The sequence below is a fragment of the Nelusetta ayraudi genome, unplaced genomic scaffold (assembly GCF_046127955.1).
Source record: "Nelusetta ayraudi isolate G7.1 ecotype Tasmania unplaced genomic scaffold, CSIRO-AGI_Nayr_v1 ptg000127l, whole genome shotgun sequence".
In the NCBI taxonomy this organism is placed as follows: Eukaryota; Metazoa; Chordata; class Actinopteri; order Tetraodontiformes; family Monacanthidae; genus Nelusetta; species Nelusetta ayraudi.
In genome coordinates, this window is record NW_027466177.1 from 553,483 (window position 1) to 571,063 (window position 17,581).

The 17,581-nt window shown below is 43.8% G+C and overlaps 2 protein-coding genes across 3 annotated transcripts; both read left to right on the forward strand.

The window, feature by feature from the left end:
- Nucleotides 1-6,674: 6,674 nt before the first annotated feature.
- eloca (elongin C paralog a) lies at nucleotides 6,675-8,442 on the forward strand. The gene is made up of 4 exons (XM_076050267.1): nucleotides 6,675-6,818; nucleotides 7,322-7,347; nucleotides 7,534-7,677; nucleotides 7,852-8,442. The coding sequence occupies exons 2-4, from the start codon at nucleotides 7,344-7,346 to the stop codon at nucleotides 8,040-8,042; spliced, it is 339 nt and encodes a 112-aa protein (XP_075906382.1). The 5' UTR covers nucleotides 6,675-6,818; nucleotides 7,322-7,343; the 3' UTR covers nucleotides 8,043-8,442.
- Nucleotides 8,443-9,601: 1,159 nt separating this feature from the next.
- On the forward strand, nucleotides 9,602-17,581 carry ube2wb (ubiquitin conjugating enzyme E2 Wb). 2 transcript variants are annotated; one of them, XM_076050265.1, is made up of 6 exons: nucleotides 9,602-9,731; nucleotides 10,568-10,659; nucleotides 13,035-13,137; nucleotides 14,759-14,914; nucleotides 15,007-15,082; nucleotides 15,183-17,581. In XM_076050265.1, exons 1-6 carry the CDS (start codon nucleotides 9,717-9,719, stop codon nucleotides 15,194-15,196), a joined length of 456 nt encoding a protein of 151 aa, XP_075906380.1. In that variant the 5' UTR covers nucleotides 9,602-9,716; the 3' UTR covers nucleotides 15,197-17,581. The 2 variants fall into 2 exon arrangements, with proteins under 2 accessions (XP_075906380.1, XP_075906381.1); XM_076050266.1 differs by lacking the exon at nucleotides 9,602-9,731 and adding an exon at nucleotides 9,804-9,986.

Consider the following 17,581-nt stretch of genomic DNA (forward strand, 5'->3'; position numbering starts at 1 on the left):
TTTTTTTCTTTTTTTTTTCAAAGAGGGGAGGGGGAGCCGCAGTTGGAGCGAGCTCGGGTGTGCGGACAGAGTGTTTTCAGTCGGGGAGGAGGAAGGGGGGGGGTGGGGGGGGCGCCTTCACCAATCTTGGAACAGCGAGCTGGGCACAGCCGCCGCCAGCAGTCGGTGCTCGCGCGGACACTCGCCAGTCTTACTCTGTTGTACCCCAATGGCCGCGACGCGCTTCTCCACCAAGCTCCGCCCATCCCTGACAACACACGTGACGGGACGCCGCTTCGGAAAGCGCGCTCCCCCCTTTGCATGGTGCCGTTTTTAAAACATACTATTTTTTTTGTTTTTGTTTGTTTTATGTCATGTTTTCACGGTGGCTGCGTCGTTTGTTGTTCTCTGAATGTCGCTGGCCTGCAAGTCGGCTGCAGGTGGTTGAGAGGAAAATGTCTTCTTTTTGCTTGGAAAGGAGGAAATTCATTTTTTTTTTTTTTTCCCCCTTTTTGAAATTTGGCATTTCGCTTATTTCTCACAGCTCAGTTGTATTTTCAAAGAAGATATTCACGTCACTGAGAGTGCAATATGTTTAATTTAATTTAATATTTTTTTTAAATATGCTTTATTTTTTTTGACAAAAGAGGGGTGGTTGCACCATCACCAAAATCCCTTTTCCTTCTTTTCTATTTATTTTGACACTCGATATCCCCGTAGACTCGGTTTGAAAAGGGTGCGTCGGCGAACGGTATCACATTTAGCAAACCAAGCTCTGTGAGAGTGACGTCAACATGTCTTATGTTGTTCATCAAACCAGAAGGAGGGGGGGGCAGGAGACGATAGAGTTGCGTTGTTCACGCCTGGACCGTTTTGTTTTTTGTTTTTTGTTTTTTTTTTTTGCTTGTACTGCTTCCTTCTACTCCTCGCAAAATCGCTGTTGGAGTTTCAGCTGCTTCTGTGGGCCCGGCAGTGCTGTGTGTGCTTTGGAGACCGGACGGAGTCGGTCTCGCGGAGGGTAGAAAGTGAAATAATTCAGGTTGAGGCCATGGGGAATGTGGCAACGAGGGAAGGAAATATGCCTTTAAATGTCTTTAACAGCACTACTGTTTACCTCAGAAATGGAAATTTAAAAAAAAAAAACAGATGAGGAAGGAGCGGGAGGGGGAGGGGAAAAAAGATGCCATCCTTGTCTTAACTTTGTTGTGTGTAGAGGGAAATCGGGGGCGGGGGGGGTGTACTTTGACTGTTGTCATCACCTGAGTCCTGCTTTTAACTCGCCTCATTGTAGCAGTTAGTCTTTGTTGCAGGTATGGCATGAGTTTCTTTGATTTAAAATTTCTAAAAAAAAAAAAAGTGGTTATTTATATGGTTGACTTGTATGGTCACCAATACCAAGATTAATTATTATTATTATTATTATTTATTGTACTACTGATGTGTTTGTGGACATTGGACACCATTAAAAAAAAAAGAAAAAAAAAGGGCTTTAATAACGGCTAGGTTTTATTTTCTGCGAGTCAGGTGTGAAGCTCAAGCGAGCTTGACTCTTTGTAGATCTCTGCGAAACGTCCACGTCAACGGTGATAGCTCGTCAAAATCTGTCACAGACGCCTGACGCAGACCAAGAAATTTGATTATTTAAAAAGCATTTTGTGTACGACGTCGACGATGCTTTGGGCGTCGCGGTTTTCACCCTCCCTTTGCTTCGCCCTCTCTTCCTTGTTTTGAGCGTCCTCGCCTGCGCGCAGGCGACGACCGGAGTTTCAGGGGGTGGAACAGGCCAGACTGTATGGGGTATTTTTTCAAATGCAACACTGCATGTTAAAGTCATTTATATATAGATAATTATATACTATTTGTAAGGATTTTTACAGAGCACAATCCAGAATCTGGTACGAGTTGGTATTTTTCTAACAAGTTGCACACCTGTATTTTGACAATGACTTCGTTTGTAATCGGTAATGTGATGCACACATGAAAGTGTTTTACAGTGAAGGGAGAAAAAAAAAGATATATACTTTATTTCTGATTGGATGTACTGTATGTACCCGTTGGGGATGTGAAAGGTTCTGTTTGAGTCAATTTTAGGTTCTCGCGAGGAACTGTGGGAGACTTTTGATATCTCAAGGTCCATGTTGCCCCACTGATTTGTGCAAAGTCTCTGGAGATGATGAAGTAATGTGAATAACAATAAAGGTGTTCCGCCTTGTTGAACTACCGTCTGTTTTTCGATGCTTTGTTTTTTTTCCCACCATTCCTGCACATGTCAGGAGTGACCATTTAAAAGGGATCCTTGATGGTCTATTTTTGTTGAACATTGTTGGTTAAACTCCACAATCTGTTGACTTAGTATATGAAATACGAAGAGCAGCGTGTAGTGACTAAACAAGACACTTAAGCATTTATTTGTATGCAGCGGCTTTAAAGGGATAAAAAAAAAAAAATCATTCTATTCATTTTCCACTACAGTTTCACAATAAAAGAATTCTAGCTAATGTTGTCATATACTCCAAAGTAAAATAACACAAGAAAAACAATATGTGTCTGTCTGCATGCTATCAATGTTCTGTCACGTTTTAGCCGAAATACCTAGCTTAGCATCGTAGCCAGGAGCACCATCCACATTTACATGCCTCAACAGTGAGACTACTGTGGATATTTTGGCTAAATAGGACCTGCACAGCAGACACTTGGGTGACACTGCACGAGCAGCGCGGCAACACGTTGTATTTATCGTCTGGTATTTCTTTACGCTGGACTACGTGGCAACCGTGGGCGCCCATTGGGTGGAATTCTTTCCATCTGCGACACTCACAGTTACGTGGATTACGAAATGCCGCCGGGGCCTGCATTCTCACAGGGGTAAGTAGTAAATGGGCGAAACTGCTCATCACCTTACGGGAATGTGTTAGATTCCTGTTCCATGTTCACCGCTGCGCCCCTTGTCTTCCCCTCCAAAAGGTTCGCCATCTCATCAATGCAATGGCGGCGGCGGCCTCATAGCGACCGGCTCATAATGAGATCCCGGGGGAGAGGAACAGGCACAAAATCAAAGCGTCTTCGCTGGTGTTCCTGCATTAGCGCCGGCGAGCTACAGCAGGTGCCCCACTTTGTCTGGGGTCAGTTTGTACTGTTCCACTGCTGGTCAGCCTTGGATTAGTGTCGCGTTACAGCGGCTGCAGCACCTGCCTGGAATCTGCAACGCCATGTCATGCACCCGCTCTGCCCTCTGCCCCTGACGCCGGCAGGGGCCAAGGCTTCTCATTTCCAATTTGGAAGTGCAAATTTTGGTTTTCCTCTGAGCTCATTCACACGCTGTATTTTTGCTGGAGGGTTTTCCTGAAACGTTTAACCCCAAAACTTCAACCTCCTCCGCTGCCCTGCACTTGCAATATTGTCAAGAATGTCTGCATTCGTGGTCCAGTGCGACACGAGGCAAAATTTTTCAATTTATTTTATTTTCCAAAGCTGGATTAGGTCATGTAAACAAATAATGGGTCCGGCATTTTCACAAGTGTTTGTTAAGACTACAGCATCTTTAGATCAGCTTTAATCCAAAAAATTGTCTTGTCATCTTTTTTTTTAAAAAAAAGAAAAAGAAAATCAAGGTCTTTCGATATGACTGACGTCCAGTTTATCTGATGACGCGTGTGAGTGCCGAAGGTTTTATCACAGGGGTCGGCTGCATGAGTCATAATGGGTCAATCAAGCAAAGCCTCAACGCGGCGCATTTGCCTTCTGGCTATTCAAAGTAAATGGTTGTCAAATCCACTTATCAGTCTGTTATGCCATCTGAAGCCTCCATCGTGCGGCGCCATGCCTGGCCAGAAAAAAAAAACCCAACAACAACCAACTAAGAGCGGTTTTGCCAAAAACAAAAATGTGAAAGTGAAATCAGCTAATGGAGGAAATTTCAGATGACTGAACGATCTGATGATGGCATTTCAACAAGGTGTCATTTTCTGGTTGGGATGAGGCTCTGAGGAAACAACGTGTTGGCTCCTTAAGTACAGTAGATGGCTTGAAACAATTATGTGGTTTAAGACAAAACCTCTTATTAACATCACAGCGTTGCTTCGGTGACTCAGTATTCTTTTTTTTTTTGAAGCTGTAATATTATTTATTTATTTATTTATTTTTGCGACATTTGTTCTGTGCATCTCTTCTTCCTATTATTAAAAGGCTCCACGGCTGGGTGGAAATGCAGGTATCATACTCCATTCAGTTCTTAAATAAACACAATCGAAATGTAAATGTATTAGAATGCAATTATTTTCCTTCCCAACCAAGTGAGACATAACTGTCAAACCGTGACAAAATCATGAATTGACGACGCTTCTCTCCAGCAAAGGTTCACGAGACAAGGAGCGACCCGAGTGTTGCCGGGCGTTGTGACTTGCTGCGGGCGAAGGGGACGGTCCCCTCAAATTCATTGTGACAAGCCATTTCCTCTTTTCAGGCAAGAAATGCCGAGAGACACTCCTCCCCCATCCTTCAATATCATGACTAAAATTCTGACCTGGTTTCAATTAGAGCGGCCGCAGCCGAGCCATTGTACATTAGCAATGCTGTGTATTGACATTTGACCAGCTCGCTGGTATTGAAATCAGCGAAAAGAATAGCTGACCCACATATGAGCCAAGTGAACATCACTGCATCCGATAGCCTGTAGGGAAAGGAATTGCTGCCTATGTGTGGCACACCATGTACTTACAGTTAAAGGTTATGGTTTCGTTAAGTACAGAGGCTTTGTCCCAAATTACAGACGTCAATTAGCATTTGTACAAACAGGATGTGTCACTATTGTGAACAATAGCAATGCACTTAATGGAAGCAACAACTTTTCGAAAGGAAAAAGGAGGAAAAAGATACCTCTTTGTCATTTACTACTTTGTATCAGTTAATTTCAATCCCACTGCAACGATAACAATTTATGGCATATAATCCAAACTCACATCAAAATGTCAAAGTCCATTTGAAATAAGAGGCCATGGTGAGCTGTCGTCAGCCATCACACTTCCACCGTAGCGCCACCTCTGCCACGTCACCGATGTCACGTTTCATGGAGGATGGAAAGCTCCTACGCACAATTGTGACTGTTTGAACAGTACATTGTATATATCCATGCGTCTCAGTGCGAACAGCGCTGTGCACGCTCACAAAATGTCAAGTATTTAGAACACAAGTATCCAATGCCATTTGTGAACCAAAAAAAGTATCTGGCTGATCAGTTGGCATAACAAAAGAGCTTTATTTTGGTTTGGGTGTGCGTGCGTGTGTGTGTGTGTGTGTGTGTGTGTGTGTGTGTGTGTGTGTGTGTGTTTAGGAAGCCCTGTTCCAAGGGCCCACAGCAGCCACCCCAAAATAGAGCTGAGAGCAGCTGCAGCAGGGTGGGTCATATCAGAGGGACATCAAAGCGTCTGCCGTCACCCGCCTGCTATGATCATGTAGCACTAATAGCGTAATGGGGGACGGAAGGTCAGTGATTGTTTTTGGTGTGTGTGTGTGTGTGTGTGTGTGTGTGTGTGTGTGTGTGTGGTGTGTGTGTGTGTGAAGACGGGAGGCCACCAGAACTTTCGGGAACACAAGTCATGACGGCACAGCCAGGCCTAGCATTGCTCTAAGACACATACCACGTCAGTTGTCGCCTCGCCATGAGTCACTACTGAAAATATTTAAATGCCATTTCGTCCCTTCCGAACACCTTTCAGTTCCTTGTGCATGGCTGCTCTGTACACACAGTACTTACAGAAACAGCAGCAAAACGTGGAAACAAAATTGTTTTGAATTAGTTGCCATCCACAGCAAGGACCAGCTCATCGTTTGGGTGAGATGGATGAATTTACACGCACACTAAGTGGTCGGACCACTCAACGGCTCAGATCGCTGCATCCAGCTGAAAGCTTCAGATTTCAACGGTCATCACTTTTGCCACATGGAAGACCAGGATCCACGATCAGGACAGTCACAATCTGAATCTGTCCACGACCCTGTGCCTATTTCACAGTTACCTCGTGCGTCACAGACAGCCCGTTACACGTTAGAGGAGACTGCATGGGTTGTTACAACGAGCTCGGATCAAATTTTGAAATTGTGTGACTTTTAAATGGCCCTGCGTGGTTGTAGCGCTGGTAATCGATGTCTGTCGAGCCAGAGCAACACCTGCTGTCGCCCATCACTGCGAGTCGAGGCAAACGGGAACAGTGAGGCAAAGGCGCCCCCTACTGTCTGACCAGGTTGATTTCCCTGTAAATCAGAAATGCATCACGTACGTTTTATGTAATAATAATAATAATAATAATAATAATAATAATAATAATAATAATAATAATAATAATAATAATAATATTTTTTTTTCTTTGAATCTGTATAATGCTACAAGTCTTACACTATTTCAAGGGGGGAGGTGAGTAAATGTCAACTAGCGTTTCTTTTTTCAGGCAGAGATAAGAATTTTGACTTTGAACTCAAAATTCTGAGATGAAACCGAATTGATGAGGTAAGACTGACCGACGTGCAACGGGAAAACCGTGTTTTAAAGTATGTAAAGCATTGGTATGTATGTATTTGCAATACGCTAAATTTTTATTATCGTTAAAAAATAATAATAATAATAAAAAAAAATTAAAAAAAAATCTCCGTTTCGGTAGTTGTCTAGTGTCGTTTCCGAGGAGTGAATGAAGCCACGGTTGAAGTGAGCAGTGAGGAAGGAACCATTCTTCTCCACTACTGACTAGTACGGAAGGCGTTTATCACGGACAGGTTTACTTCCGGTTATCAAGAGCCTGGTGGCTAAAATCAGCTGAGGACCCCACTCAACCTTCGAGTGAAGAGTGGTAAGAATTATTTTTGAGGTTTGACCATGTGCTGTTTCATCGTTGTGAGCGGTGGGCTATTTAACTGTTAACAGTATCGAGCTCTTCGAGAATATCTGCAGACCCATCAGTGTATACTTCGTTTGGAGTGATTAGCACGCTAGTCAGAGTAAGCTAACGCCGCCGCCTGCGATGTTACTTGATGCATTTACTGATAAATGAGGTGTGGTTAAAATCCCTCTCTCAACTCAATCCCGACCTAATAATACGGTACTTGGAGCATTTCGAAGTTAGAAACACTCGCGTGCTGTATGTTGATGTTCTGACTGTTTGTACAGTTAAACCGGACAAATGCTAACTTGCCACAATTATCTTTGCCAATAACAATAAGGCATACGTTTAGTTCTATTTTCTTGGGATTACATCTCTTTATGACAGCATGACGGCTCGTTCCTATTGCCAGGTGTTTTTTGTTGCACATTTAAGGTTTGTGCTAATCACCCGTCTTTTGTTGTCTCGATCAGGTTTATCAAAGACAGTAACAGGATGGGTAAGTTGTGAACTCAAATTTACTTGCAAACATTTTTTTTTTTTTTTTTTTAAATCTCTCTCGCTTTTCAATAATAAATCTTAAACGCTTGCTTTTGTTTGACAAAGAAAAGAAAAGTGTTCTTGAAGGTGCTGGTCATATGTGAGTTGCACCTGTTTCAGTCACTCAATTTGTGTCGTTTTATAGATGGAGAAGAGAGAACCTACGGTGGCTGTGAAGGGCCAGATGCCATGTATGTGAAATTGATCTCCTCAGATGGCCATGAATTCATTGTGAAAAGAGAACACGCTTTGACGTCTGGGACTATAAAAGCCATGTTAAGTGGGCCAGGTGAGATCCAGACACATTGAGGAAAACACATTTTAGAATTGGATATATTATTTTTTATCATTTGTTTTCTCTTTAACGCATATCTACTTTGTATCCAGATGGTGGCACTGTCCTCATTGGGCACCGTTTAAAATGTATTGGTTCCACTCCTGACTGCTAACCCTTCATCTGCAGGTCAGTTTGCTGAGAATGAAACCAATGAGGTGAACTTCAGGGAGATTCCCTCTCACGTCCTGTCCAAGGTCTGCATGTACTTCACCTACAAGGTCCGCTATACCAACAGCTCCACAGAGATACCTGAATTCCCCATCGCACCGGAGATAGCCCTGGAACTGCTCATGGCCGCAAACTTTTTGGATTGCTAAAATTACAGAGATAATGTACGAAGCTTGACTTTTAGATTTTGTTGACTATTTAAACCCTTTGCCATCACAAAATATGAAACTTTTTTTTTTCTTTCTGCACCCAAGTATTGTTGACAAATTTTATGAATATTAAAGGTATTCATTTTAATGTAAAAACGGAATAACAGCAAGTTGAATTACTTGACACAGAATGTTACAGATGACCTGCACACGTACTTGCTCAAATTTCCAGCTGAATTAGTGAGAACTTGGTTGTTAGTGACTGGTCCTGTTTCATTGAAGGTTCATCGGACTTCACCCAACATGTTAAGAAAAAAAAAAAGAAAAAAAACTAAAATCATTGTCTTTTTTTTTTGAGAACTCCAATAAAATTAAATCCCATGTGGGAGTAGAAAAAAAAGATCAGGCGTGTGTTGTTTATCTGAATGGTCTTGACAAATATGTATCTGTCCAAAAGGGTTTGAAGGTGGGGGGAAAATAGTTTTTAGCAACAAATAATATGCATTGAATTTTGTTTACCCTGCAAAGGCATTTGATCCATTGAAGACTGTCGAGATGTCATGGAAAAACGTGTGCGTGTCAGTTGAGAGGTACTTGTATATCTAGGCAGTTTTCAGATGAACAGGATGAATTGATCAGTGGCTTAGACTGCTGACTCCAGTGTGAAAAAAACCTGAAATCAATCATTTGAAGGGCAGGACTTATTCCACTGTGTGTATATTTAGTATCCACATTCATCTGTCACGCCGGGGCAGATAGACCACAGACTACTTACTGGTCTTCCCCTCCTGTTCCATGACACCTAACCCTTTGTTCCACGTACATGCTGTATCGAAGGTTACCAGCATCTGATTGCTTTAAGTCACTGCTTTCAAGACTGAACAAATTGATTGACTCAGTGGTTTGAGGCTCATCTGCTTGGACGAAGACTGATGATGGGTACAGGCCACACAACCAAGATGACACTTGTTGACTGTCTCCTATATGAATGACAAAATAATAAGGGTGTCAACACTTATTCAATGAAACTTACAGTACAGTTAATGCGTGCACGCATTTAACATAAATACTATTTTGTAATGATGCTCTCTTGAATCCAGCTGTAACCTCGAAATGGGCATAAGTTGTACATGCGCTGATCATTATCGACCATTGGTTACAAAATACATTAACACTACCAGTCAAAACTTTGGACACACCTACTCCTGCATTTTTTTTATTTATTTATTTATTTTTTTTATCTTTACAACTTTCTACACTGCATATAGCTACTGAAGACATCAAAATTATGAGCAAGATATATGTAATTTTGCAGCAAAGAAAACGTTGAATAACTCTAAATGTGCTTTTTATGAAAGTTGGCTATTTTTAAGAATATAAATCTAAAACGTGTTTGAGTTATTTTACACTTTTGGTTCCTACATAATTCCATGTGTGTTCATACGCAGTTTTGATGCCTTCAGTGTGTGTGTGTGTGTGTGTGTGTGCGTGTGCGCGTCACTTGGAACCGCAAGTTTTCCCTTTTGAAGAATATAAGGATGTGTGGGTTGTGACCGAGTTTCTGGTCCTGACGAGGCACATCGGGTTTGTTTTCCTCTGTCAAAACAACTTGTATCACGTGACTCCCTGACGTCGAGTCCTCCACTCTGCGCTGATGCGGGGGGGGTTTCCATCATGGCGTCGATGCAGGTAAGAACACAATTGAAAGCGAACGGATATTTCAAATATACTTGATCTTTAACGGTGCCTCGAGCCGCAGTTTTATCGCCTGCTCCGTTTAGCTGGAGATTTTTATTTAAACAAGTGATGTCACTAACGTAAAGCGACGAGAATTTAGCGTCGGACGCTCAGCGCTAGCGCCCTGTCTTTAGCCATACAACTAGCCCAGCATCAACAGTGCCAGGCTAGCATCTAAACCCGCTCCGTGGATGCGAGTAATCACTGGTACTGCTGTGTTATTTCTGCGCCTGCAGAAGAATTATATTCCGTAAAATGTTTGCGTCAGTGTGACGTGTATTTCTGACAAACGTTCTGGCTGCCTTGCTAGCCACTGTTCGGCTGACGTCGGACGTTCGCTAACGTCGGCTAATGAGAGTGCGCAGATGGAGTAGTTTCCTCTCGCGTCGAACAGGTGCATTGCTTGCTTTCAAAGTTGGCGTTGTGTCGCATTTCCTCAACTCGGACGCTGCTAACTTTAGAAATCTATACGTCGGCGGTCTGACTTTCGCTGCAGTCAATGACATAATCTTACGCACGCATGCAGCGTTGCCAGGTCAACTGGTCATAATCGGCGCGAGAGCGGCCAAACTACACAGCGCGGAATTGTCACCGAGTCGTTCTTCAAATTCCTTTAATATCCTCGCATCACGCGGCACTTGTCCATAAAAATGAGCGCGAGGAACAACACGGTAGTCTAGTTCTGTACCGACACGTCGTGTGCCACCGCTCGTGGGGTTGTAATCGTTACGGTTTTATGCATCTTTAAATGTTTGGTTGTGATGCAAGCACATTCCACCCCCCTACAGAAAAGGCTGCAAAAGGAATTATTAGCCCTGCAAAATGATCCACCCCCAGGAATGACCCTCAATGAAAAAAGCGTACAGAACACCATTACACAGTGAGTATTTTTTCCCTCTTGTGCAGTTGTCATGCACTGTCTGTGAATTAACTTGCCACTGTTCTGGCTACTGGATCTGTATTTGTCTTTTTAACGCTCTCAACCCGCCATGTATGTTTTCCTTTGTTTTCCAATCAACTCCAGTTTGTTTTTTCATTGATTGACAATTGATTAGCATTCAAAAATCACACCTGCCCCATACAAAAAAAAAAAAAAAAATCATTCAATGCCTACAGCGGCCATCTAAAATTCAGGCCCGGGTCGAAATCATTTGCGTCCTTTGCTGTCACGCTCCGTCGCTCTGATGTGGCGGCGAGGTGAGCGCGCGCCGCCTGCCGCGGCCGACGCGCCCGCCACATCAAAGGTGACCAGTGCGGGGAGATGTGGTTGGAGTTAAGAGGACACGACGCTCTTGCAGCCTTCTCTGCAGTGCCTGCCGAGGAGAAATCAGGGTCATTCTCCTGAGTGGCAGCCTGGCCGCCTTCAGTAGAGAGTTTCAGCAGTGCAGTGTCATTACACGTCCTTATAAAATATTTACAGGAAGGCCTGCAGGAGATGGCCTAGGTTAGCAGTGGGCTATTTTGTTGATCCCCCCTAACCCCCCCCCCTTTTTTTTTTCTGGCTTGATGGCTTCTTACACTCGAGTTTTTGTGTCTGTAAATGAATCTCGGGAAAGTGTGACTTGTCACTGACCGTCGAGCCACTCTTGCAGTTACGCTCACCAGAGTTGCTTTCGTTCGTCCTATAAAGACAAAGCTGTGTGAGGCATCGAAGGGTTGTCTTCATGTAAGCGCGGTGACAGGAAAGTTCAGACTGTAGCAGATTGCAATCGGTGAGACAGACTGACGGAATGTTGCGCGTTTCCTTGACGGAGTGTCCAAACCAGTTTGCTTTGCTTCTACGGTCGCGGTGGAGTCCCAAGAATGCTCAGGCGCGTCGCTCCAATAAAACAATGCATTGACACATGTGTTCATAGTGTGTCTTTGTGGTTTTCGTTAAAGTTTTTGTTGCACTTCGGCTAATAAGAATACAAAATGCGACTGTGGTTTTTCCAAATTGTGTTCCTCAGAAATTGTAAACTTGCAAAGTCCCCTGTCCTCCCATAATTGGCTCACTGTTTGGTTCCAGTGCTGACTAACAATCCTCACGGGAGCCTTTCAACTCATGGCTGCCTTCCTTAGAAATGCTAAGCCAAGCGTCCTGCTAGGCCAGATGCTTTTGTTGTCGCCAACATGTTTGGAAGGGCACGAATGAGGTCGATGAATCATTTTAAGACCAAATTTTTGTAACGCAAACCTGAATGAATTCCCTCCATCTAAGGAAAGGGGGGTGGGGTGGGGGGTGTGTTCTAGTTGAGGACAGTGTCGTCAAGAGTTCATGCCTGTGTTTGGTTTTTGGGTCTGATCAGCTCCGCAAGGATGTTTCAGCACGTCAGATCTACTTCCTTTAAAAAAGAAGAAAAAAAAAGAACGGTGTATCTCAGAATGTGACCGCTTGACTCTCCGAGCGTGAAATAGTGAGACAGGGCTGACCTTGTGCACAGGCTGAAATAATCATTTGCCCGAGGCCAGATTTAAAAGAGGCATACGGCTATGAATCTAAACAACAGCCACCAGTCTCCAGTGTCCTATCTGCACAAGGCCGTGTTGCTATCGTTGATGCTGCTGTCGGTGACCCCCTTTTCCCGACAGCGCATGAGCCGTATGAAACTCCACGCGCGTCTAAATATTTGCCTTCTATACGAAAGAAGTCGTCTTTTATCTTTGCACTCGGACGCTAAATCATTCCAATTCATTTGGCGGCGCTCTGTTGCCAGTCTGCCCGGATCAATAAAGTGTCTTATTATCATTAAAGCGCCGCCACAACCCCGGCGAATATTAAATGTCACCGGGATGAGTCAGAGCCAGTGTTCACGATGGCGCACCTAATGCAGCGTGGCAGCCGGGTTCTTTCATTTTGATTAATAATTATATTCCCCAGAAAGATGAGACGTAGAACATTGACATTTTGTGCAAAGCCACGGGATTACAGTTGCAATTTGGAGTTACAATTTCTGTTCATCCTCAAAGGAGTGATGAATAAATGAACGCTAAGTCCAAAATGTGCAACAGCGTAGGGAAAAAGGCAGCAAACAACGAGGCTGCCACAACACAAATGAATGATGATGCATGGACGACGGCGTAACGAGCAAAGGATGGACTTCTCTCATTACGGGGCTGTTGGTTCATCGGCCTTTGCGCAGTGCAGGAGACCACATTCAAACAAGTCAGACATTGTCAAGCGTTTTGTGTATGACCTGTGGTTTTGTTAGGGTGTCAGTGGCATCTGTGGTTTTATGGCACATGTTGATGTTAATAATCCCCCTGTCTTTTCAGATGGATCGTCGATATGGAGGGAGCGACTGGCACACTGTACGAAGGGGAGAAATTTCAGCTGCTTTTTAAGTTCAGTAGTCGGTATCCTTTCGATTCACCTCAGGTGAGTGGACGTGGCTCCGCAGTCTTGCTCAGAACTCAGCGCTGTTGTCTCTTCCGTATTGACTCTTTCCATTCATTTACTCAAGCGAACAGAAGCGTATCGTCCAAAAGAAAGTTTTCCAAGCTGGATATAAAACAGTCCACTGTTTCAGCCACGTGGCCTTCTCGCAGTAATCGCACGCAGAAACATCTGCTCGGCCGCTGTTTGCAGGGACGAATCTGCCTATCAGAGACGCCGGAGCCGGGAGACAACAGCGCGCAGCTCCTAATTGAGCCGTGTTTAAGTGGATTAGTTTAACTCGGCAATCAACGTCGAGCTCGGCCACCTAAAAATAGAGGAAGAGTTGGGTGCTGGAGAGGTGGGGGGGGGGGATTTGATCAACTCAGCCACTTATCTGCCTCAAACGGGGAAGGACCGGCCGACAGAGTGACCCTCTGACTCCTCTGGCAGGCCCCTGAATGAACCCCATTGTTGGGCGCCACAATGCACTATTGGTTGCGTCAGTTGCCGGGTGGACTTTGCACGAGGGCGGCCGTGATCGCGTCTGCTTTGAGGAAACCGACGAGCGTTTTCACAAAGGCTGAGATTCCGTCTTATGCGCCGCAGATCATGGAGCGGACCGGGCCTGCTCGTCAAAGCAGCCCAAAGCTTTTTACCCTATCAGAAGTCTCAGCGAATATGTTATCGCAGCGTCGGAGAGGTTCTCTCTCAGTTCGAGTGCTGTGCCAGGTTGACTTTCTGCTCTTATCTCAAACACTCAGTCTGCCACTCCGGCCCTTTACCCCTCCCTTTGGCCCTCAGCGGAGGCCCCCTGTCTGGAGCCAGGCTGCCTCGGTCTATTGTGCTCCGCCGGTTGCGAGCCCTCATTCTGTCCACTCGGAGCGCCGCAATCTTGATGTCCCACCAGGGTTCCATTTATCCGTAGGCGCGGCCCGGCCTCTCGTACCCTTTTACCGGCTGCGATCATCTTGCCCCCACTCTGAAAGAGAAATCTGAAACAAATCTTCCTCGACAAAACCCCCCGTCCCGGTCCCCCTTCTGCTAATCCCAGAGCCTCTGGTGGCTGTGCTGGGCTTAGCCTGAGCATTTTTTTTTGCGGCTGAAACTCCCCGTGTTTCTCGATGGCAATGAAAACATTTTCATCAGTTACAAAATACCGGAAGGTTATCTTTAGATCGGCCAAAAACGCTTCCTGTCTTTTGAGAGTGCACGCAAGAGACCGCGGATTGAGCTTTTAAATCAGGAGTGGGCAAACTACTTGACCGGTGGGGCCACAATGGGGTCTAAAAATTTGGTCGAGGGGCCGGAGCAGCAGCAGCAGATGGATGGAGTGTTTGGGTGACCCACCTCATAGGATTAAAAAAAAAATGTATATACTGTAATGGGGTATGTAGAAAACGTGTTTTAATGCCAATTGAAAATGAACAAAAGCTTTTGCATAAGACATGTGTCTTTGAAGGCCCACTGTATTTAGCTCTGCAATACATAAGTACAGCTGTTTTAGTACTTTCTTACTATTAATATCATTTCTTCACGTTCGACGGAGCCGGATTAAAAGTTCCTGTCTTAAATGATGACCCGATGATCTAACCAGAGTTGCACTGCCCTGTGTTTCCTGCAGGTAATGTTCACAGGGGAGAATATACCTGTCCACCCTCACGTGTATAGCAACGGTCACATCTGTTTATCTATTTTGACGGAAGACTGGTCGCCGGCCCTCTCGGTGCAATCAGTTTGTCTTAGCATTATCAGCATGTTGTCCAGCTGCAAAGAGAAGGTGAGGAGGCCGTCCCGTCGCATCACTTCACGGGCTACCAACGCTTCGCCTTGTGCGTGCTAACTGTTTGATTGTCGCTTCCCCCGCCACAGAGACGACCGCCTGACAACTCCTTCTATGTAAGAACGTGTAACAAAAATCCAAAGAAGACAAAATGGTGGTATCACGGTAAGTGCGTTCACGCGCCTTCCTTTTTAATCCAAACCTCTCCGGGTCACGCTATTAAAATCTTTGTTGTTTGTTTCTTTTTTTTTGTTCTCCTTCACAGATGATACCTGCTAATGTACAAACTTTGTAATAAAACAGGAGAAAAAAAAATGGTAGAAGAGAGAAGTCCTACTGACCTACGTAAAGCACTTTGTAATCATTCAGTCTTTGAACTCTGACCTTTGACTGGAACAGTGGACGCCATGCGCCTGAGGCTCTCGACTGCATTTCCACCCGTGGATGCATGTTTTAGTCGGCTGTAATATAGAGAATGATAATAACGGATGTTTAGGTGCACCCCAGACGGATCTTCTTTTTTTACCACCCCCCCTTTCTGTTTGTTTCAAAAGCGATGCAGCGAAGCGAAAGAACAAACAAACAAACAAGCAAGTGAGGGAGGGAGATGGGTTTGTACTGAAATGATTATAATTCCTGTTTTCTAATTATTATTGTTACTTTTTTTTATTATTATTATTTGTGTGTGGGTGCATTTTAAGGTCCTTGTGTTGTGCAATAACAACTGATGAATGCATGCTTGGGCCTATAAAGAAATATCCAAATGGCAACATTTTTTTGGAAGGGATGCGACCATCAAAACCCCAAGAAAGTGCTTCATCCGTCTGTCTGTTTTCTTTAATCATATGCACTGTGAAAGTATGTAGTTCGAATCGGCACTATTTGTTCAGTTGTTTTTTGTTCTTACCAACTCACAGTTGGAACTCCAAGCAGTGCTCCTTTTTTTGTCTGTCAGGTGAAAGGGTTTTAGTTTGGAACGTTCGTTGTAACCCGAGAGAACTGTTCTCTTCGTCATCTTCCAACCTCGAGAGCCGGCTGCGGTTCCCCTGGCCTTTGGAAAAAGAATGTCGGTACAGATCGGAGCAAGGCGGAGACGTGAACGGACGTCTCGAACGATGACCTCTCCGGCGTGTGTCTCCACCGAATGAGTTGGGGCCGAACTCGCGTGGCGTTCAGTATGTCCTTGAAAAATGTGCAGCGGCCTCTCTGCCATTTAAAGAATGTCTGTGACAGAACTTGGTGGCATGATCCATTTTTATTTGTGTGACACCTTTTTTTTTTTTTTTAACTTAATGCTTTAATCTTCCAGGATGTTTGATTTTGATTTTTTTTTTTCAGTTCTGTTTCTCCCCCGCCCCCAACTAGTTCTTACTTTGAAAAGGGGTTGTTTTAATGAGTTAGTCGGGGATTATCTTCTTTCTTAATTTCTTTCAATTGTTTTAATTTTTCCAAGTGGTAAAGAATGACAATAGGAGGTAGAGATGAGGCTTTTGTGTATTCCCCCTGGTCAGAGTTTTGGCTCAGGTACTTTTTCAATAAAGAGATCACCTCTAAAAAAAAAAAAAGATACCTATCAGATATTTTAAATTTACTATATTTTCACCAAAAGAGACTGTTATGTTCTAGAAAGTAATGTAACATGTCTGAAACTATTGTACATAAGTTTAACTCGTAGGATGAGAGAAATTAGCAGAGGATGCGTTGCTTTATTGCAGAATGGTAATAGGAGTGTTTCATTTTATCGGGAGGTAGCTTGCATCTTTTGCTAATTAGGACGTGTATAGTCGGCAGCAAACCCTTCTGCTGGTTTGAAAACAAACAAACAAAAAAAAAAGGTTTAGTAGTTCTGCAGTGGGGGTGCATGCAGTTTTAAACCCTACGCTTTTCCTATTGGCATCAAACTCTTTTAGTCTTTCCATAACTTTGGTAACGGTTTATGGGATGGATACGGCAGACTGCTCCTTTAGAGGCTGTGCTGCTTTTAGTCCTCTTAGGCCGTAATCACTCCATTCCTAAAGACATGTTTCATTGCCATCCAGTCAACGATACTTGAATTTTCCATCTTGGGTTGTTTGTACTGCATTTGCTCTTTTGTTTTTTGTTTTTTTTGTGTGTTTTGTTTTACAGTCTAGTTTCTCGAATGAATATGAGTGAATGTGATGATGCTCTATACTGTAGAGGAGATTACCACAGCACAGCGCTATCTCAGAAACTGTATCGATAATTTAAAGACATCTATTTAACCAATGATTCTTATTTTTATTAGCTTCACTGTAAAGGTTGTGTCCGCTGTCACCTACTGTGATGAAAAGGGACAATGGAACTGAGAGGAGTGTTTCAATGACAGCATCCGTGTGGGGACAAGATGCCTTCACCCAGTGGTGCGTGGGTGAGATTTTTTTTCTTTTTTTTTTTTCAAGACAAACTTGCAACAGAATATGTTACATGGGTTTGGGCGTGAGATTTTTTCTTTTCTTTTATTTATCTTGGTTGATTTCCTTTTCAATGTGGTTTGAACTCTTAGCTTGCAGGTTGTTGTGAGTGATCAACACTAATGAGTGTGTGTTATTTATATTTAAATTTATGTTCTGGGATGTTCAAGCTCCATGTAATAGGTGCCTGTTCATTTTCATAATCAACAATAAAAGCAAAGATTCACTTTTA

Coding starts and splice junctions, on each gene's coding strand:
- ube2wb (XM_076050265.1), top strand. Junction 10,660..13,034: donor GTACAGAACACCATTACACA/GTGAGTATTTTT, acceptor CTGTCTTTTCAG/ATGGATCGTCGATATGGAGG. Junction 13,138..14,758: donor ATCCTTTCGATTCACCTCAG/GTGAGTGGACGT, acceptor TGTTTCCTGCAG/GTAATGTTCACAGGGGAGAA.
- eloca (XM_076050267.1), top strand. Junction 7,678..7,851: donor AGCCATGTTAAGTGGGCCAG/GTGAGATCCAGA, acceptor CTTCATCTGCAG/GTCAGTTTGCTGAGAATGAA.